The sequence below is a fragment of the Paramormyrops kingsleyae genome, chromosome 10 (assembly GCF_048594095.1).
Source record: "Paramormyrops kingsleyae isolate MSU_618 chromosome 10, PKINGS_0.4, whole genome shotgun sequence".
Lineage (NCBI taxonomy): Eukaryota > Metazoa > Chordata > Actinopteri > Osteoglossiformes > Mormyridae > Paramormyrops > Paramormyrops kingsleyae.
Genome location: NC_132806.1, coordinates 19,618,664 through 19,639,877, shown reverse-complemented (window position 1 = coordinate 19,639,877; position 21,214 = coordinate 19,618,664). Strand labels below are relative to the sequence as shown.

General features: G+C 42.6%; 1 protein-coding gene across 1 annotated transcript; it reads left to right on the top strand.

Moving 5' to 3' along the window:
• The first annotated feature begins 213 nt into the window (after positions 1 to 213).
• On the top strand, positions 214 to 19,921 carry LOC111843729 (exocyst complex component 1-like). Its single transcript, XM_023811536.2, has 18 exons — positions 214 to 409; positions 642 to 811; positions 2,931 to 3,061; positions 4,597 to 4,756; positions 8,737 to 8,942; positions 10,627 to 10,854; positions 12,581 to 12,713; positions 13,335 to 13,444; positions 13,564 to 13,701; positions 14,663 to 14,765; positions 14,954 to 15,060; positions 15,353 to 15,454; positions 15,879 to 15,928; positions 16,060 to 16,357; positions 16,756 to 16,939; positions 17,169 to 17,368; positions 18,499 to 18,693; positions 19,573 to 19,921. Exons 2-18 carry the CDS (start codon positions 682 to 684, stop codon positions 19,729 to 19,731), a joined length of 2,634 nt encoding a protein of 877 aa, XP_023667304.2. The 5' UTR covers positions 214 to 409; positions 642 to 681; the 3' UTR covers positions 19,732 to 19,921.
• Positions 19,922 to 21,214: the final 1,293 nt, after the last annotated feature.

The window sequence follows — 21,214 nt, the reverse complement described above, 5'->3', positions numbered from 1 at the left end:
AAGTTTCAAGTTTTCTTTTTCTTTGTTTTTTTGTTATACATTAGCAACATAAGAAAACAACTGAGCAGCGGAGCATCGTAGATACCAAAAACAATTGATAAAAGTCACCGTTCAGTACCCATAACATTCCTCGCAGTTAAACTATTTGACGCTCAATTTCCTAACTTTTAAAGATACAAGAAAGAACAGCACGACATAAAACGATTCCTGTTTCTATATATCTCGCCTACATCCTCTTGGTGAATGCAAAGAAACAAACCCGAAGTTCTAACCACATCCGGAGGTGCATCGGCTCCTTTTAGCAATCGTCGGTAAAAGTAGCACTACAGTAAGTGTGAGCAGTTGGAGAGCGCTGCCTGTCCACCTGTCCGATACGAGACCAGAAATCCTGCTGGAAATTATACAGCACGTAAGCCGGACATGCCGATAAGTACCTGTAACACCGCATTTAACCTTTTTTCCGTTTGAGCGAATGGGGTTTCTAAATGTGACGTCTCATCTTCCTGCCTATGCATTTCGAAGATATAAGGGAAAGTTGGACGGCCGGGGTGTATTGCTTCATGTTTACATGTATGTGTTTAATAATGTATGAAGGCCAGGTATTCACTGTAAACTGTGTTGGCGTGATATTGTCCAAAAAGAAAGTGAAACGGTGCCCTGAGAGCAGCGGCGGCCCCCAGAATGGCTATGAGCCCCCTGCGACACGCTCTGCAGAGAGAGATCTTCACACCTCGGGAGCAGAGGCTGCTGGCTGTGTCCTTTGTGTGGAAGGCCGGCAGGAAAAGGAAAAGTGCCATTTTGTGTGCTGCAGGTAATAATAATCAGAGGTGGGATGTTTGGGTCCAAAAAGTACAAATCCAGACCAAGATTTTTTCTCCAACCAACTAGTTGAGTACTCTGTCACTGTGACTCATTATATTCAACTGGTTAGTTGAGAAAAAAATTTGGTCTGGATTTGACTTTCTAGACCTGATCTTACTACTTTTAAAAATAATAATAGTAATAAAGAGACAAAATAACAAACAGACACACACACGCACACACACACACACACACATGTAGGGTAAACATAATCTTATGGGGACCGCTCATTCATTTCAATGGGAAAAATGCTAATGCTAACTATGACAACGTTAACCCCCACCCTGCCCTAACCATAACCATAAGTAACCTAACAAAATACAAGAGTTTTTGCATTTTTAGTTTTTTCATAGCAGTCACCGATGTTTATAAAATAGAGTTTTCCCTTATGGGGACCAGGAAACCGGTCCCCATAAGGGAAAAAAATGGATATGTATCACGTTATGGGGACATTATGTCCCCATAAGGATAGGTAAACCCGCTCACGCACACACACACGCATACACGCGTGCCCGCTCGTACCCACTTATTAAAAGTGTAGCTGACCTAAACATGCACTTTATGACTCTTACAGCTAATAGCTGTGGTATTAAGCGATAAAAATATCCCCTTTGTAGCTGATGCAGTGGAACCACACCCTCCATTTGCTGTGGCTGTGCCAGGGTAATGAGCATTACACATCTCAGTGCCCGTGTGGATTAGTGCTACCCTGGCCTGTTAATTTTATTAGGAGCAGCCCCAGGGGGGCGTCCAAAAGGCATACACTTGGCACATGGCACCTTCCCCTTAAGGTTCCCATTGTTATGTAGAAGCTGGCTGAATTCGCTTGTGCACTAGGCCAGCCAGCAAAATGGTGTTGTCATCTCACCAAGCATGTGGGAGTCTGGCATGCATGACGTGACTGGGAGCCTGAAACAAGCTTTTTTCTTCTTGAAATGTTTACACAGACAGTATTTTCCATCACAACAGCTGTCCAGATTCTACGCTTTTTTATTAGTTTTGCTGTAGCAAGCAAACTGCAATAAAAGCACAAAATAGTTTTGTTTTTTTTTTCCAAATAAGCAGTAGCAAGAAAATTAGCATTTTTTTGTGACGTGTGGATCTCATTCAGTGGTTTCACACAATTCGCAGAGAGCATATTTGAATAATTTAGACTACTTTTGACATTTTTACAGCAGTAAGTGAATGGTCAACTGTGTATCAGGATCCTGAAAAAGGACTTTGGGGTCCCTGAATTTCTAATATAAATATCACAATGTTGTTTTAAAACATGAAGGCATCAGTGGATGAGATAGTCGGGCAGGTGTTGATTCTGAGATGAGAAAAATACCCATGATTTGCTGTGCTTGTGTATATTACCCTCTACAGACATCAGGGATGCCTGATATTGACATCTGAGGGTGACATTTTTCTGCAAAGTGCTAGTTGGCTGTTCGTAGTGCAATTTCCTTGAGATGCTGTAGGCTCTCCTTTGAGAAGTGGGGTCAGCATCTCGCTGCTTACCCGGTGAATCTCCCCTTCATTGAATCACCAGCAGAGCTTCTCTCTCTGCTTTGAGCAATTATGGGCTTGTCTGCCAGCGACACGCTTATTGCATGTAGATGTAAAGCGCGCGTGACATGCGTCGTGTATCACGTCCGGTAGCTGCATTGTGGCCGTGGAGATATGTGAAGCACTTTGTGATGCTGTAATTAAAAACCTGATTTGCACAGTAGCGGCATCTAAAATCGCAGCTCTTCAAATCACTATGTGTCATTAATTTCAACGCCGGCATACCAATTTCCTGATCCAGTCAACAGTTCACAAGCATAAATGCCCTTTGGGTCTCATTAGAGGCGACTTCCTGGGGCAGTGACCTATACTGATTATCAGACACAAGGAGCTACGTGGTAACATGTCTGACCTCCAGGGAAAACAGTGACATTTATAACACTTCACATTAATATTAATTGAAGATGATTTCCATCTGTATTATTTTACCAACACCTTTTTGATTTTCTTTTCTGTCCTCTCTCGCTCTCTCTCCTTTCCCTGTATCACTCTGCCCTTCCTCCTGTGCCTCTCCGCAGTGAGCTCAGAGCAGAAGGCGTCTGGGGAGGTGGTTCTGATGACAGTGAAGGCCGTAAAGAGCCACTACAAGCTGAATGACAGCTGGCCAGCTAGTGAGCTCACGCTCGTCGATGGGATAGACGCCGTCAAGGTCAGAGCGGCGTTAAATCAAAGAACATTTTTGACCACGTTCCAGAATAAAGGGGCTTTGTCTAACTAAAGTAAAAAATCTGAGCATGAGTCTTTGAGATTACCTTCATGTATTTAAAATTATATTCACAAGAAGATATTTTTAAGGCATGTTTAAAATCACTCGAGCATTCAGGGATCTGTGTATGTTGCTTATGGTCTCCCTGTTCCACCCATAGCCACCTATTTACTTATTTTTTTGTGGTCCAGAAGGAGGATCAACAGCTAGCTTCCCCGACAGGTGCGATCCCTCTAGGAGACTCCTAGCCAAGAAGAGCAAGCGCCAAGCAATGCCCACACAACCACTTAATACTTGGTCTGATAACTTACTATCGACTCATGGAATTCACTAGCTTAGCTAATATGTTTTTGAACATATTGGTAATCGGTGCTGTCCCAGTATTAGACCTTCTGGTTTTCCTTAATTTAAAAATTGTGTTCTCCCACTTAATTCTGAAGATCCGATAAACCCAGCAATGCCACTTCACTGTAGTCCTAGCTACAAGAACATATCTAAAGATCATTAGTTCATTGCAGAAAAATGATTCTGTGTGGCATATGCCTGTTCAGCAAAATCATTGATGAATATACCTTGCCCAGCATTCAAGGAAGGAGAAGATTATTATACAGTGCAGTGCAGTGCAATATAGTATAGTATAGTATAGCACAGTATAGTATCATGTAGTACAGTGTATATATAGTATAGTACAGTAATATAATAATTTCATAAAACTGTTCATATATACTAAAGGTAATTTTATAAGCTTAAAGGAAAGTGCGCACAACAGCTTTGCTTTCCTTGGTCTACGCATATTCTTTTGCTCACCATTCCAAAGGATGTGGTTTTACGAAGATCTGTTGCCGTGAGAAATTGAGCATTAAGCGTTCTCAGTACATTCGCGTGGGCAGTGGCCAGTGCATACCCCCCCCCCCCAAAGCAGCACCTGGTACGTCTGAGCCCACAGCAACACCCACACAGCAGAGGGCGCAATCAATCACTGAAAAGCCCAGCTTTGTAACAGTAAAGTGCACGGTCAATGCTCCACCACAGAATACTGTATATACAAAGTGTAGGCAGGTTGGAGTAGCCAAAGATTCATTATTACTTTATTATTACTATTGAATTATTTCTACACATAATTTATTGTATTAGTTGTATCATCCTTGATTGTTCCGCATGACACTACAAAGTATGAATGAATGTTACATTTATATAGCGATTTTTAAGACCCCCAAACAGCTATACAGAACCAATGGGGAGCCACTTCAACCATGATGATTAGGAGGCCAGATTTGAAAATGCCTTGTATGCGATTTTAGACTTTAGACTGTAACAAATTATGATGTCAGGTATTGTTATAATTAAAACATGGTGTAACTTTCTGTACCTGCTTATCCATGTGAAATGGCCTTGTTGTGGCGTTAAACACATCTGCTTGACCAGCGCTGTTAACTGGCATCACATACGCTCACACATGCCCTCCTCTGGCCATACAGGAAACTGCAGAGTTTCACCTGCACCTGGACAAGGTGTACAAGTGGGTGTCCAGCAGCTCTGCAGAAAAGAAAGCGTTCGTTACCTGCCTTTGGAAGATAAACCAGCGATACCTCCAAGACAAAGTGCAGTTCCTCAACATCAGCCCTGCCATCTTGGAAGGTATGCCTACCATCCTTTGGGCTTGTGTGCTTAGCCAATGAAATTTTCTTGAAGATAAATTTGGCAAATATTGCATTGTGTAGTACTCAACACCACTCACTGAAGACTTACTACAAGAGTGCTTGGTTCTGGGGGATGACAGTGAGTCATATTTCACTTATATACGTCTATTTGCCTACTATGGTGATATTTTCTGTTTAGTTTTTTTGTTTGTTTGTTATTTACTATTGATTAAACTATACATTTCTGATATGTATGTATTTGGTTCTATAGCCCATAGGATGAAAACAAGAATTTTAATGTAGTATGTACACACGACAATAAAAGGCCTTGAAATGCATTGATTTTCATCTGAGTACTCTAAAAAGAAAAAATCACAATTTTGGTCTTTGTGTCTATTTTGAGTTTGCATCGATTTACAGGACCAGTCAAAAGTCTGAACACACCTACTGAAAATCATTTGTTTTTCAACAAAATAGCAACCCTAAACACACCTTGAGGTTATGTGATAAGTATTATCCAGTGAACAAGGAAAGAGATGGAGTGCTGTGACAGATGACCTGAACCCCACAATCCCCCCATCTAAACCCTATAGAGCTGCTTTGGGATGAGTTGGTTGAAGAATAAGGGCAAGTTGGCCAACTTTTGCTCCGAACTTGTGGAAACTGCTTCAGGACTATTGGAGAAGCATTCCAGGTGGTTACATCTAGAGGGTGGTTGGAAAAATGCCAATAGTCTGAAATGCTGTCATTGCAGCAATAAGGGGCTATTTTGAAGTGTCTACAATTTGAGATGTTGAACACTTCTGTTAATCATTGCAGTATTTAATATATATTACTTCATTACCTCGAGGCCATTTACTATAAGGTGAATAACAGCTAAAATTCATTACAAGCAGCTGTGTCCAGACATTTGACTGGTACTGTACATTACAACCAGACAGCATCACACAGCTTCGACAGTTTTGCCTGCATTCTCCATTTTTTTTCTGGCTCTACTTAATCAGGGAACAGCTATGGTTGGAAATTGACTAGAACTGTGGATTTCAAGGTGGTAGGCAGTGACAAGTCATTACCACAGCACAAAAGAATAGCTGTTGCAGAATACAGAGAGCAGTATGAGGAAAATAATGTCATTAATGTGAACAGTATTCGCTCGTCACAATGTAAACAAAAATCTTTACCCTCAGAAGCTTTCAGCTTGCACAGATGAAATGAAATTGGCATGAGTCCTCTGTAACTTATTAGATGTCTGAAATCTGTTGATAATAATAGGAGTGATAGAGGGTTACACAGCAGGTAGAACACAAAGCTGTAGAGATGGCATGATTTTTAGCCATCCCCAGTGGTGTAGTGGTGTTCACTGAGCCCATATGAACCCATGTTCCATGATAATATCACCCCAGATATTGCTCGGGACCAATCATTTTTCATTCTGCCCTCAGTACATGCAAGTAAAACTCCCACAAGCCCTGATTCCAGCCAAATTTAATTAGTTTTATGGCAAGTTAATGTTATACCTTCACCAGGTATTAAATTCCAGATCAGGTCTATTACTTTAACAATCAGATCTAACATGTTGCCATAGCAATCAGATCTAACTTGCAGTTATATATATTCCAGGTTTAACCTGTTGCCGTGGTTATTGGTTCTATTCTGTTATCATGACTGTCAGGTCTAATCTGTTACCTGGGTTGTTGGTTCTATTCTGTTACCATGGTTATCAGGTCTAACCCGTTGCTCTGGCTATTGGTTCTGTTCTGTTACCATGGCTGTCAGGTTTAACCTGTTACTTGGGTTGTTGGTTCTATTCTGTTACCATGGTTATCAGGTATATCCTGTTGCTCTGGCTATTGGTTCTGTTCTGTTACCATGGCTGTCAGGTTTAACCTGTTGCCATGGTTGTTGTTTCTATTTTGTTACCATGGTTATCAGGTCTAACCAGTTGCCTTGTTTGTCAGTCCTATTTTGTTAGCTTGGCTATCACCTTTAACCCGTTGCCTGTCATCTGTCTCGATATTGTATGCTGTAAAGATGCAGGCTTCTGTTCTCTGTGTTGCCCTTAGGCGTAGCTCATACATAAACAAACAGGGTACAGCACTGCACTCATTACCATTTTCAAGCATTCGTGGTCCTTCAATACTGACCTCCGTTGCCATTTCAGCGTCATCCCATGAACAGATGTTTTAAATGGCAGCTTTATTGGCCTGGTGCTGCTAAAGCTGACAGGGAGAAATGTTGCAAATCAGAAAATGTGTCAGCCTACCAGTGCCAAGTCCCTCATTTACAGCAGCACGAGGAGACCAAAGACCTACATTGAATAAAAAAAAGATCAAAGAACTGGACCGTGTGTGCATAGTGGTGTAAATGCGCTGACAGAAACGAAAGGGTTTTCCTCTTGTGTGGTGTCAGTTTTACAAGCTGTACACTGACTGGCAGAAGACTGTTCATTGAGAAGGTCCTGGGGGATTCAAGTGGGAATTCATACAGGACATTGCCTTTCGTTTTGAAAGCTTTGCTACTGACTCAACTGTGCTGCCAGCTGGGAATACTTAGCTAAAACGAGCCTAGAGAAAGTACTTTACTTTGCGAGTGCAAGGCGAGTGTTTGTAATGGAGGGTGAGAGAAAGAAATGCTTTTCTGTATTTCAGTTCAAAAAGATACGGTCACACTGTGTGGACACGCATTTACATTTGAGCTGCAACATGTATCTGCTTCTCAACACCTCCAGATGGCTGTGGTCATCAAAACGGAGTAAATCAGTGTCTCCTCCTCACCATCTGCTAAACTTCCATATTAAATTACCCGACATTCATTCTTATATATGTACAGTGTAGAGTCGTATACACTTAAGTGTAACCTTGTCTTTCAGGCATATGAACTGTACAGGGAAAGTATGGGGAAAATAAGATTAGGAGTAAGTATAGGGAAAATAAGCCCATAAAACTGTACATCAGTTAACCTGGTGATTCATGGGAGGGTTTATTATTATTATTATTATTATTATTATTATTTTATTGTAGTAGTAGTACTAGTAGTAGTAATATTGTTGTTATTCTGCCATGGGTTGGCACCCCACCTGGGTCGTTGTCCCCCCGGTGCCCATAGTTTCCAGAATAGGATACGCACCCCTGCGATTGATTGCTGGAATCAATGGATGTATTATTATTATTATTACTATTATTATTATTATTATTATTATTTTATTATGTTGACATCCCATTCAGGGTTACTCTGGAGCATCCAGGATAGGCTCCAGACCCCCACGACAATATTAATATTGATGGATGGATATTATTAGTCTTAGTGGTAGTAGTAGTAGTAGTATGTTGGCACCCCATCCAAACTGTTGCAAAGTTTGACATATCTTACTAAAGCAAGATAAAGTGTGGTTTCCCATCCTATGAGGGCCCAGAACTATCATGAAAACACATTTTGATGCCTGAAAATGTCATGCTTTTCTAACCCTAACCCTAGCCTCAGTTTGCTAACCCTAATTTCAGGCCTTAGGGTGAAACAACAGGGTGTTGGAAAGTTTGAAATATGCCATTAAATCAAGCTAAACTGTGGTTTCCCATTATACGAGAGCATTGGCTAATGATAAAACACGCTTTACTCCCTGAAAATGCCACATTGTGTCTAACTGTAAGCCTACCTTATTATTATTATAATTATTATTAGTAATAATATGCTCCCTGCTCAGGATGGATGGATTTATTATTCTTCCTATTGTTCGTGTTATTGTTGTCATTGTTATTCTCATTAGTATTTAAATGAAAGAAACAACGATAAATGTATAACCTAATACCTGTTTATCAGTGTGACAGTGTCCCTGCAGCTTCATTGTTTTAGTAAAGCATTGCACCTTGCATAATAGAAACCCCTTCAAATTAGCATAATAATGATGATTAGCAAAATAAAATAGATACAAGATGATGTCGATTTTTTTTATCTGTTACTCCCACTAATAACTGCTTGCAGAGGTATTGCCATGGCAGCATGGGAGGGTACCAGCAACGCCAGAGTCAAAAGCGGTGGAAGAGGAGGCGGAAGAGGAGGACTTCCAGGAGCTGACGCTGCGGGAGGCGGTCGACGTGCAGAGGCTCATGGAGGAGAGCGACGGAGCCATGCAGGATGCCCAGGCCTTCACCCAGACCCTGCACGCCAACCTGGCCAGCTTGGATCAGGTGACCACCAAATACTCATAGGCTCCATTAACCTATATTAACAGTTACACTTACTAATAGTGATGGAAGACCTACAAAAGCAGAAACCAGAAAGCATTTTATTCAAAGGCCTTTGCTTTAATCAGGGTGTAGATTTAGGCTAGATTGGCCCTCAGCATTTTTAAGAAGTAAATCCAGAACTTAGTCTAATGTATCTGTGGTAGATCACATTGTGTACAATCACTGCTGCTCTGGTCATTCCATATCTTATGTATCCCCTGGGGGCCAGTAAGTGGCTCAGCAAGTTAGGACTCTGTGCCTGTGATCGGAAGGTAGCTGGTTTGAATCCCAGGACTGGCAGAGTGATGCAACTGTTGAGCCCCTGCACAAGAGTCAAAGCTACAGGGGTGCTGCATGCTGGCTGACTCTGTGCTGTGACTCCCAAAGCTTGCTCTAACCTATATATGTGTCTGTGTACCTCATGGAGATCTATAGAGTATAGCTCCTCTGTTCTGTATAAGGCCTCCTGGGGTCTCTGGTTCTAAGAATCCCTGGGTTGTCCCTGTTGGATCTATGCTGGTGAAATGAATCCCAAGGCAGCATGATGATAAGCAACCTGCTGGGAAGGTGGCATCTCCATCCTCCAGCAGCAGTGCTTCCAGTCATACCTCAGACTGGTAATCAGTGCCTTAGCCTGTCATTCCAGCAGAGGGCTGCCTTTGGGCTGAAACCGCTCTCCATCTGGACTCCCTTCCAGACCACTGGGTTGTGAAAGCTTCCCTTTTTTTGGAGCTTGTTCCCTCTATCAGGATCTATGCACGCTCTGCACAGGGGAAATTTCATGCTTTCTCATTACTTTGTAATAATAAGTTACAATAATTCAATGCATGCCCCCAGTTAGTAATATTATCCATATTCATTTAATTAGCAAAAGCATTCAGATTACAGTAAACACAAAACTCATATTTGGAAATATTCTCACTTTATTAAACCATTTACCAAAATCATGATTGATGTACACAAATTGCTCAATACAATTATTCTTATTGCCACTAATACTTTTAATAATATAAATGACTAAATTGCATTGAACCTTCCCTTGCTAATCCTATTCCTGAGTTAGGGTAAAAACAGTCTGAATATGACTGAGGCTGTTGTTATGCTAAATTCCAGTGATGGACTAAAGGATGCTTCATGCACCTTATGGACTAAAGGATGCTGTATGTATTTTTTGACCCCACTAGATAGTGCTCTCTGTTCAAAAATGTACACAAACCATGCCCCAGAGCAAACCAAGAGCGCCATCTAGTGGGGTCAAAAAATACAGTAAATGGTTCATGAGGCATCATTTTGTCCATCACTACTAAATTCCATGTTGATGATGCTGAAGGTGAATCAGTGGGTAGCGTTTTGTGTGGAGGGCATATCTTCTCCTTTATTTGTTCTGGGAGTGCCAGTTTCCTCCCACTGTACAAGGACGTGCCGTTTAGTTGTACTGGCATCTCTAAGCTGACAATAGATTGTGCTTGAGTGCTTATCCTGTGATTGACTGGCAATCCATCCAAGGTGCTCCATGCTTACTGGGAGAAGCTTCCTGCTTCCCCTGTATTGGATCAGCAGTTATGGTAGGTGGAATGACATTTGAATGTCGTGAGACTAATGTTGTCCAATCACCAAACGCTGTGCCATCTCTACTCACCCCCAGGAAAACTTCCATTCCCTGATGGAGACCGAGCGTCAGGGAGAGCAGCTGCTTAGTCTGCTGGACGAAGCTCTGCTGGAGGTGACACACATCGAGGATGTGTTGTCCCATTATGATGAGCTGCTGCATGGCGTCCAAAAGCAGATGGACATCCTCCATGCCAGCAGTGCTTGGCTACAGCACATCGACCGTAACCACAGCCAGCTTTGTTCAGAGCTCTGCCAACTAGTGGTAAGGAGGACATATGCAGTAACAGGGAATAGTCTGGACACACCTGCTTTTCATTAAGAAATCTCTATTTTACTCACCTTATACTTTTATAGTAAAAGGCCTTGAGGCAATTAAGTAATACATATCAAGTACTGCAACGACCAACAGAAGTGTTCAACATCTAAATTTTTTCTCAAATTTTACATGCTTCAAAATAGCCCCCTTTGCTTTGATGACAGCGTTGCAGATTCTTGACATTCTTTCAACCAGCTTCCAGACGTAGCCACCTGGAATGCTTCTCCAACCATCCTCAAGGAGTTTCCACAAGTTCTGGGCACCAGTTTGCTACCATATTCTTACTCTTCAATCCAACTCATCCCAAAGCAGATGTAGAGTTTAGGTGGGGGGATTGTGGGGACCAGGTCATCTGTCACAGCACTCCATCACTTCCTTATTCACAATGTAATACTAACTACATACATAACCTTGAGGCTCGCTTAGGGTCATTATCATGTTGAAAAACAAATGATTTTCAGTAGGTGTGCCCAGACTGCAGATTGACTGGTACTGCAGATTTTGTATAGCTCTTTCTCTGCTCACACCTGTACCTGGACATTCATTGGAAGCAAAGTCTAGTCACACTTTTACCTAGTCAACTCTTCAGCATATGTACATTTGTAATGTGCTGTTTGTCACTTTGGAAAACAGTATCTACTAAAAACAATAAAGTTGAATATTATTATTCAAGTAAATAATGTTTAAGTAGATAGTCAGTATGAATTAATATTTATTATGGCCAATCCAGTCAATTTAAGTTTCAAGAAGTAATATGATTAGTCATATTTTTATAATGCATATAATATATTACAGAAGCTGAGAATGGCTGTGCTTGCAATTATTTTTTTAATGCCGTTATCACAAGATAACAAAGCTTGTTTTCTCATGATAAGGAGTGCTTAATTGCCCTGCTAAACACGGAACACCTGTACAGAATGTCACTTCTCAGTACCAAAGGATGAAAAATAATGATAGCATCCATGCTGTGCCCCTCTACAGCACTGTATAGTGGACTAAGTATAGCTTTAATTAGAGTTTTATGATACAGGCTTTAACTATATCACGCGTGGGAGAATATTGTATTTTGATAATTAGATTCAGTTCAAATTGACTTTCAAATGGAATCGATAAAATGTGGCTTTTTACGACTTGCCAAAAACTTAATGAGGCAAAATTAAGCTATTACAGTAAATCAGTTGCTACAGTTGTCAAGATACCTGTAGATTTTCTCGAGAAAATGAGCTTCGCTATCTAAGGATAACAAGATAATTTTCTTGCTATCTCGAGATAACGGCATAAAAAAATTATTGCAAGCACAGCAGTTCTCATCTTCTGTATAATATAATATAATATAATATAATATAATATAATATAATATAATATAATATAATATATGCGATGGGCTGGCCCACCGTCCAGGGTTGTTCCCTGCCTCGTGCCCATTGCTTCCGGGATAGGCTCCGGACCCCCCGCGACCCAGTAGGATAAGCGGGTTGGAAAATGGATGGATGGATGGATAATATAATATAATACCTATGGTTTCTTCAGGAAAGAGCTGGTAGATAGTAGCTGGTAAGTAGGTTCCTGTGTGAGGAGGACAGGCAGCACCAGCTCAGCTCCCTTCCTGTCAGCACTCTCCACTTTCATCTCTGTGGAAGCAGATGTCACCCTGCAGTCTGTGTGTTGTCAGGACCGGCTGTCAGTGCGCGAGGAGCACTTGCAGGTCTTGACCAAAGGGGACCTGGAGAACGAGGAGCAGATGAAGGGCTGTGTCGCGGCAGTCCGGGCGCTGTCCCAGGGCCTCAACGCGCCACTCAGCACAGGTACCTCGCGCCCTAACGCTCTGGCTGCTGATGTTGGCACCAGCGAATCGTAGATTGTGCAGTGTGTCATTTTTTGAATTTCAATCAAAAGGATGAATGACCTCATGTGCATCCAGAGTCATTTGAATTTTTCTGTTGATTATAAATGTGAAGTTCTTTTAATTACAATTAAACTTATACAGTTTATTGTAGTTCAATACGTAGAGCGTTGTGCTAACAACACAAAGGCTGTGGTTTCTAATCCCAGGGAACAGATTTAACTTGTAACCCTTCCCTCCACTGTAAGTTGTTTCAGATAAATATATTTATCCATTAGATAAAACCGTTAGATAAATAAGTTGAATGTATCATTGATACAAGGTACAACAGCCCAACAAAGGCCCAATGCACATGTACCAGGTGTAGGTGTCCCTCAGACATCTAGAAAGCTCATCTTAGACATGCAGACTTTGTGTTACTGAATTGCTAACATGGGGAAGAATTCTAAATATCAAAAGTAAAAATGAATTCAAAATAGTATAATAGTATATGTAAAAGATACTGTTGTGGGAATTTTGCAGTGTCTAGGAATACAGTGAAAGGCCATCATGCTGATGTTAGGGAATATTGGGTGTGTGTCAGGACAGCGCAGACTGCAGGGGGCCGCGGAGCAGCTCATCCGGTTCGAGAGCGTCCGTCAGACCTTTGAGCTCCGTCTCTGCCGACACATCACGAGCGCCGTGATCCTGCAGGTGGGTGGGGTTCCCGCAGCTGCTTCGAAATGATGCGGAAGGCCAACGACAGGCTGCAGAGGCGGGAGCGTGGGGTCCAGGCCCTGAGAGTGTGACGAGATTCATGACCACATTGACAGGGCCTGAGAGAGGGAGAGGATGGGGCCGGCACCGAGCCCTGGAAGCCCCACGCCTTCCACGTGTCACTGCTGCGCTATAAGCCCCTTATGGAGTGGCTGAAGGAGAGTAACCCAATCATCTTGCAGCAGCTAAGCAAGGTTAGAACGAACCGACAATCAAAGGCACGTGGACCTGGGCTGTAGGCATTCTATATATACCTTCTCTGTTGTGTGCTCTAATGATAGCGTCCCACCCATTAGCCAGAGAGGTAGTGCACAGATTACCTCGGCAGTTTGCCAAAGCTGGGAAAATGTTATGCAATCTGCAGCTGCAAAATTATAATTAGCATATCTCAATTCTTATTGGCATGTTTCTGAGAGGCAATTTTGTGTTTACCTTGTCGATTGGGGCTATTCAATTTAAACCTGTGTAAAAAAATGTCTCTCTTGTAGCTAAAAAGGCAAATAAAATTCTCTCTAATTTATTTGTATTGACACAAGAAAGGCTGAAAATATCCACTAGACACATTTAGGTATAAAATACTAATAAATAAAAATATTAATACTGATAAACAATACCAACAGGGAATACAATGCAGAGTGGCTTCCCTGGAGTTGCAAATGCCATTATAATACTTCCCATTCATGTAGCATTCAGGCATCTTCACTCTTGGAAAGTATCAAACACATTGCGTTATCGTGTTTTTTATTCTGTTGGATTGGCTTCAGTTGAATACTGACACTGGAATCAATGAAGGTAAGTAGCATTTTATTTCTCGAAGCACTAGTAGCTCATTAACCATGCTCTGTAAAGACTATGTCAGGGGTGGCATGAAAATTAATGTGATGACTTGTACAATGAAATTGAAGGGAATTTGAAGTGCATTTCTGAGAATGGAATGGAATCAATTTGACTGTGATGTTTACTTTTAGAAGTGCACGGTTTCCCCTTAATCTTATGGGCTACAGCCATATTGCGGAAGTCTCTGATTGCCATCTAGTGGCTGATTGGGCTTACTTCATACACATCAGTTTAACTAGATCCATTTAAGAGTACATTCTTAGAAAGTATGAATTAATATTTATTATGGCCAATCCATTCAATTTTGGTATCCTGCAGGTTTATGCTGAAAACATTTGCAAGCTTTACGAGAGACAAATGAAAGACCTTTTCGATGCAGCCAGACTCCAGTTGTGTGGACTGAAAGATTCCAAAAAAATCGGTGAGTTTACGGACATTGGTGACAGTCCTATCAGAATGATAGCCAGAAGCTCAGAGTGGAAACTGTATTCCCATAATCCTCTTTCAGTCTGTGGTGTCACACTGACACAGCTGAAAGGGGCCTGTGGAGAGCTCTGGTTGTTCCTTGGTGTCATCGTCATTCAGCCTGAACGTGTGGCGTTGGTGTAGGTGTGATCTCAGCGCTCCCAGACTCGGTGACCAGTGCCGCCGGCTGTATGGCCAGCGCGTCCAGGAGCGCACCAGTGTCGTCATACTCGGAGGGGCAAGCCAGCATGGTAAGTCACATGGCACCAGCTCAGTAGGTCATTTGGTGAGGCGTTTCAGACAGAGTCGATAATTCATGCAACCTTTCCCTTTCTCCCTGCTGAGAGCTTATTTAAACAGTGCAGATTGAGTATTGCGTAATGACATTCCCCCGTTAACCAAGAACCAAGCTCTGGAAATAAACTTCAGCTGAAAAAACTTTTTGTACAGCTGCAAAGAACACAGCAGGCAAACCTGGAGGAGTGATTGGGTCAGCGTATCGCTTTGGTCTGTGTGTAACTGCATGCTCCTCGTTTGCTCCAGGTGATCCAGCAGGTCTTTAGGCAGCTGGGAGCAGTGTGCATCAAGGAGCAAGAGTTCCTCACATCCTTCTTTGGCCTGAACAGCAGCTCCAGTACCGTGGCGGTGAGCAGATGATCTTTCAACATCTTTTCTGCCACCTCGTTTCCACAACTATTTTAAAAAAGTCCCAATTTGCTGGCTCTTGTCTTTTTCTTTTCTTCACTTTTCCTGGAAGGTCCTTTTAAAAAAACAAAAAAAAAAAGGTGGTATTAATGGGCAACAAAGTCAATAAATGACAAAGTAGTAGCAATCCAGCCCACTACTAGTTGTCCTTGTTTACGGGAAGCAGTTTTAAATGTGGTGGTTGGTTGTTTTTCTATTGAAACCCTTTATTTAGTGAGTTTCATGCATCAAATAAACTCCTCACTTGTCCTACGGAACCTGCACAACTGTAAACGAAAGACTTCATTTATTGAATTTGCTGAAACCTACATGTGCCGCCTATAATTATATCTTTTGTGTGCCCCCCCCCCCCCCCTGCCTTCAGTTCCATGCTGGTAGGAGGAGCAGTGTTGTTGACCAGACCCAGAACCCAGTGTGAGTGCCCTGCTGTGGTGTAGCGTGAGAGATGTGGCACCTGAAAAGCCCAGGAGACTCAGCCCAGTTATCTCACTCTGACTGCAGTGGCCGCTGAGTTTACGTGTTACGTGTTACGTGTCCTGCTGCAGTACCCGGGAGCAGAAGAAGAGGCCCCACAGCTGGATCCGAATGTCGGCCAGCCTCGAGGCCCCGGAGCCCTGCGTGGAAGGCTGGGACTGCGTCCAGGCCGTGCTGGGGTCAGCGGAGCCCCGCCTCTGTGCCTTGCTCAGCTCATGTGAAAAGGCTGAGCCCCTGAGCTGCCTGGTGGTGCTGAGGTGCGTGGGGCGCGGCCTGTCCCAGTACCAGCTGCAGCTGACGGCCTCCTTCTACTGCTCTCTGTTGCGGTGTGCCCAGCAGCACAGCCAGCACAGCCTGCGCACCTGTGCGGTGAGTCACGTGACTTGTATTTAATGTTAATAGCACCATTCCGGAGCACGGCTCCCCTACTGCACCCTGCACTGTCAGGGAAAAGGGTACAGCCCTGGTACAGATTGTACCTCAAGGTACAAACAACAATGAATTACCCCCAGTGTTACAAAAATATTCCTCATATTCTATTTCTGTACTTTAAAGGGTACATTTACCTAAGATAGATTTGCCAGACCCTTAAGGGTACAACCAAAGTGGTACAGATTAGTACTCAAAGGTACAGATTAGTACTTCTTTTCTGACATTGTATGACACCTATGAGTCATGAGTCGAACAGAAAATAAAAATCCTCCTTGCTGAGCAACATCTGCCGGCAGGGCCCCCCGCTTACGTTTTGTCTGCCGTTATCTGCGTAGGAGTCTCTGTGCAGGGAGGTGGAGAGCCCACAGGCTTTGAAACGGACCCGTGGGGGCATTCTGCCCTTCGTTACCCGCCTGGAGGACTTTATGTACCACGGCAAGGCCATATTAATGGGGGAAGAGGAGCGATGGGGGCTGGACAGCTTATACGCCAAGCTGCTCAAGGCGGCCGTCCACACCTGTGAGTGCGGGAGAGCATCTCTGAAGCAAAGCTGCCATTACAGGGCACAAGCACTTACACACAGCTGCCACTGTAGAGATGCCAGTTAGCCTAAGTTGGCACAGAAACAGTGCAAGTGAATAAAACCATAATATATAACCGATTATATAACTATATGTAAGGATCAACATAATCTTCATATAATTTATTTGTTTATGTTATGAATGTTTACGAATGTTTGTTCCCACAGTGGAAAAGCTTTCTGGGTCAAATGCACGCTCAGGCCCCCTGGTGGTGAGGCTGATGAATTACCACCAGCTGGTAAACTTTCTGGAGCAGCTGCGGCTGTCAGGACTCGAGGAGGTGCATGAGGAGGCCAAAGAGAGGATGGCGCTGCACCTCCGGCACTACATGGCCATGCAGATGGGCCAGCCACTTGGCTTGCTGAGCGTGAGTCACACGCCCGTGAAATGTAATGAAATTCAGTGGCTTTGATTTGGGGAGCTACAGTTGGTTTATACAGTATATTACTGTATTTTGCAATATGGACACAACTGATAATGATAATATTGTACCAGAATTTTGACCTCTTATATTTTTTATATTTAAGCAGTGCTACTCAGTATCCCTAAACTGAATGAAGCTGTCTTATTTTAATGTATTAATAAATACCCTTAATATATAAACATTTTCAGTTTTAATATTTTCCTTTTGCCTACTCGTTATTTTTTAGTTTTGGTCATAATATATTACTTTAAATGTTGGGAGAGATGCCATTATAGAGGATAGACATCATGCAGTATGTTAGGGCAAGCGGGTACAGAAGATAGATGGATGGATGGATGGATGGAAGTTATTTCACTTGGTTGTGATAAAAAATTACAACAAAGTATTTCATATTGTCCCAAACTTTATTTTCATCCAAAGTTTATTTGTGATGCACAATTTGGTGCACAAGGAAATGCTGACTCACTCTCTGAATAATGACAGACACAATATGAAAATAATATGACATACAGTCCATCCTTCCATTCATCATTCTTAACCACTATTATCCTACAAGCTATGAAATGGGAATAAAACAGAAATAGAGAGTCCTTGTAAGGCAAGGGCCAGTGCTGAGAGAGACAGACAGAGACAGACAGACAGAGAAAGACAGACAATAAAACCAGGAGTAGATTTTGAGCCTGATGAGACTCCTCACATGTAGACTAATATGGTTAAAGAAGGTAATCTGGCTTCTTTGTTGCTGAACTGTGATTTCCGCCCATGATCCAGTGCCATCACGCTTTCCGTTTTTGCCCATGATCCAGTGCCATCACGCTTTCCGTTTTTGCCCATGATCCAGTGCCACCACGCTTTCCGTTTTTGCCCATGATCCAGTGCCACCACGCTTTCCGTTTTTGCCCATGATCCAGTGCCATCACGCTTTCCGTTTTTGCCCATGATCCAGTGCCATCACGCTGTCCGTTTTTGCCCATGATCCAGTGCCATCACGCTGTCCGTTTTTGCCCATGATCAAGTGCTGTCACGCTGTCTGTTTTTCACCCGTGATTGAGTGGCATCTTCCTCCCCGTCAGGACTTCCTGGACGGGGTACAGGGCCACCTGGCGCATGGCGTGCAGGAGGAGGAGGTGGGCTTCCAGCTGGCCTACAGCAAGCAGGAGCTGCGCCGTGTCGCAGAGCGCTACACTGGTCGGGAGGTGCGGCGCATCCTGGAGGCCTCACATAGACGGCTGAGTCGCGAGCTGGCGGACAGCCCCCGCCTGCTGCAGGTAACTCACTGGCGGACAGCCCCCGCCTGCTGCAGGTAACTCACTGGCGGACAGCCCCCGCCTGCTGCAGGTAACTCACTGGCGGACAGCCCCCGCCTGCTGCAGGTAACTCACTGGCACTGACCGTGCCAGGAATGGGGGGGTGTTTTAGCTGCTGTGCCATTCAAATGATACGTGGTATCACTGGTATGTAATGTAATATACCACTCAGCCCAGTCCTTGGGGCCCCCAGACAGTCCACATTTTTGCTCCCACAGATCTCAGCACACCTGAAACAATCAATCAAGAATACTGAATACCTGGTAGAGGTGTACTGGGATGGAGCAAAAATGTGGACTGGCTGGCAGTCCCCGAGGACTGGGTTGAAAAACACTGCTATACACCAGTAAGCCATGGATAGACAGAAAGACAGGCAAACTATATAATTCCCCAAGAGGAAATTACTTCTAGACATTTCTTCTATAACTTGCATTTTTCAGTTGAGAGTGTGAGTCTTTATTTCATGTGTAACCAACACATAATTAGTCACCTAAGAGAAGCAGCTTCCTTCTCTCAGTACCACTGCTGAAACACTGACAATGCAGCTTCTCATCTTAAAATATGAAAGTGCGAAATAAACGCAAATGAGGCACATCTTACATTCTCTCTGTGCTTTAAGTGGTTTCAGTAAAACTGAAGCCTTTTGCAAAGTTTTCATTTAGCAAAAAAGCGTTTCAGCTTTCACAGTCACCCCACCTGTTCTAATAAAATAACTCATTATTGGGTGGCCCATTCTGATAGATTCTGGTGGGGTGCAAATTTGTTAAATTTTAAGGAGCCGGCGTGGTGCAGGAACATGAGTGATTCTGTATGGGCTGCTGTTTGCTTGGCTAACCTCAGGAGGTGTGGAGCGCCATGAAGACAGCTTTCCTGGAGAAGTACCGGGAGGCAGAGAGCCTCATTAACAAGTGCTACCCCGGAGCAGGCATCTCCTTGGACTTTACTGAGCAGGACTTGCTGGAGTACTTCAGCACAATCAGCAGGGACTCCCCAACATGAATGTCATGAATGTCATGTTGTCATTGGAGATGAAAGTTACTGGTGTATCAGAGCTTGACCTATTGACTGACATAATTTTGGCCCAAGTCTCATTGGAATCTTTTTGAAAGTTATTTTTCAACAAAAAAGTGCTTGTTAGTTATGGTTATAACATTTTAAAAATATGCCATAATTAAAAGATTTCACCATTGCTTTTATGTTTTTGATTTTGTACTTCACAAAGCTATGCACTGTGACAGTTATTTCATGTATATTAACTGGATCTTAAAACATACTGCATTTTCGTGAACCTTCAAGTCAGTGCCTGTCAAAGCTGGAACTGTGTAATCCAAAATGCATGCAGAAAAGGTTATGCAATCAGCAAAACACCGGTGTGATCTTCAATTTTCTCTTTAGCAGGTGGCTAAGATGGTGTTTTGGTTATGTATCATAAAGGAATGCAAAAAAATATAAATATAAATGGCAAATATAAAGACTGCTTTGGTTTAAGAATTATAAGCATTATAAACATTGTTGAGGGTACAAAAAAATACCAAGGCATCAAATTATTTTTATAAACTGAGACATTCGAAAAATGCAATAAAATACGAAGCATTAGTGGTTTTCTATTTATTAGATGTGTCTGAGGTGCCAGTGTGTCTTTGAGCTGCTGGAAACGCAGTACACTGACTTCACTCTGCAGTACACTGACTTCACTGCATTAGCAGCAACGTACTGCTGATATCTTAATGATCACCACAGAATACAACTGATTTAAGACATCTGGGAGATGGCTCTTCAAATGTGTTATCCCCCCCAGATCTGGAGAATTTGTATTGCTTTCATCCATCACTGTTTTTGTGTTTTCGTATTACTGGAATACTTTACCTGTCACTTCACTTTTTCTTTGGCAGTTCATTGGCACAAGCTGCTGCTGTCAACTTAGTGTTCACAATTTGCTTTTAAAAAAAGATCATGCCATTTTGAAAAATTACACATTCTGTTGAAAACCTCCACGGCTCATTTCTCATTATACGGATGGTATGATTGAGGAAATGACACCTGACCAAATGCGTGAAGCAGTAGTATTACTGTCTAGCCTATATTACACTGCAGCAGTGCTAGACCACAGGCTCACACATTAATGCAATCTTTACTTTAACATTTAATTTTATTTTTATGGGCATAATGGAACAGGGTCAGGTAAACCATCACAGAAATGTGCTTAAGGAAACAGTCAATGTTAAATCCCTGTTCTTAAAATAATTAATCATTAAAACCTCATTATTTTATTTTACCCCCATAATCAAATTTTTGGATTGAATTTATGCCCAATCCACTATATACTCAATGGAAGGATAAACTGGAAACAACTGACAATTATTATTTTGGTTGAGGACCTGGGTTTGGGTTTAAGTCAAGTTATTGGTACCACTAAAGCAGTCAGCTTTTTGGCTGGGTATGTCTCCACGTGGAAAACCTGTTCCACAGCAGGTTTTGTCAG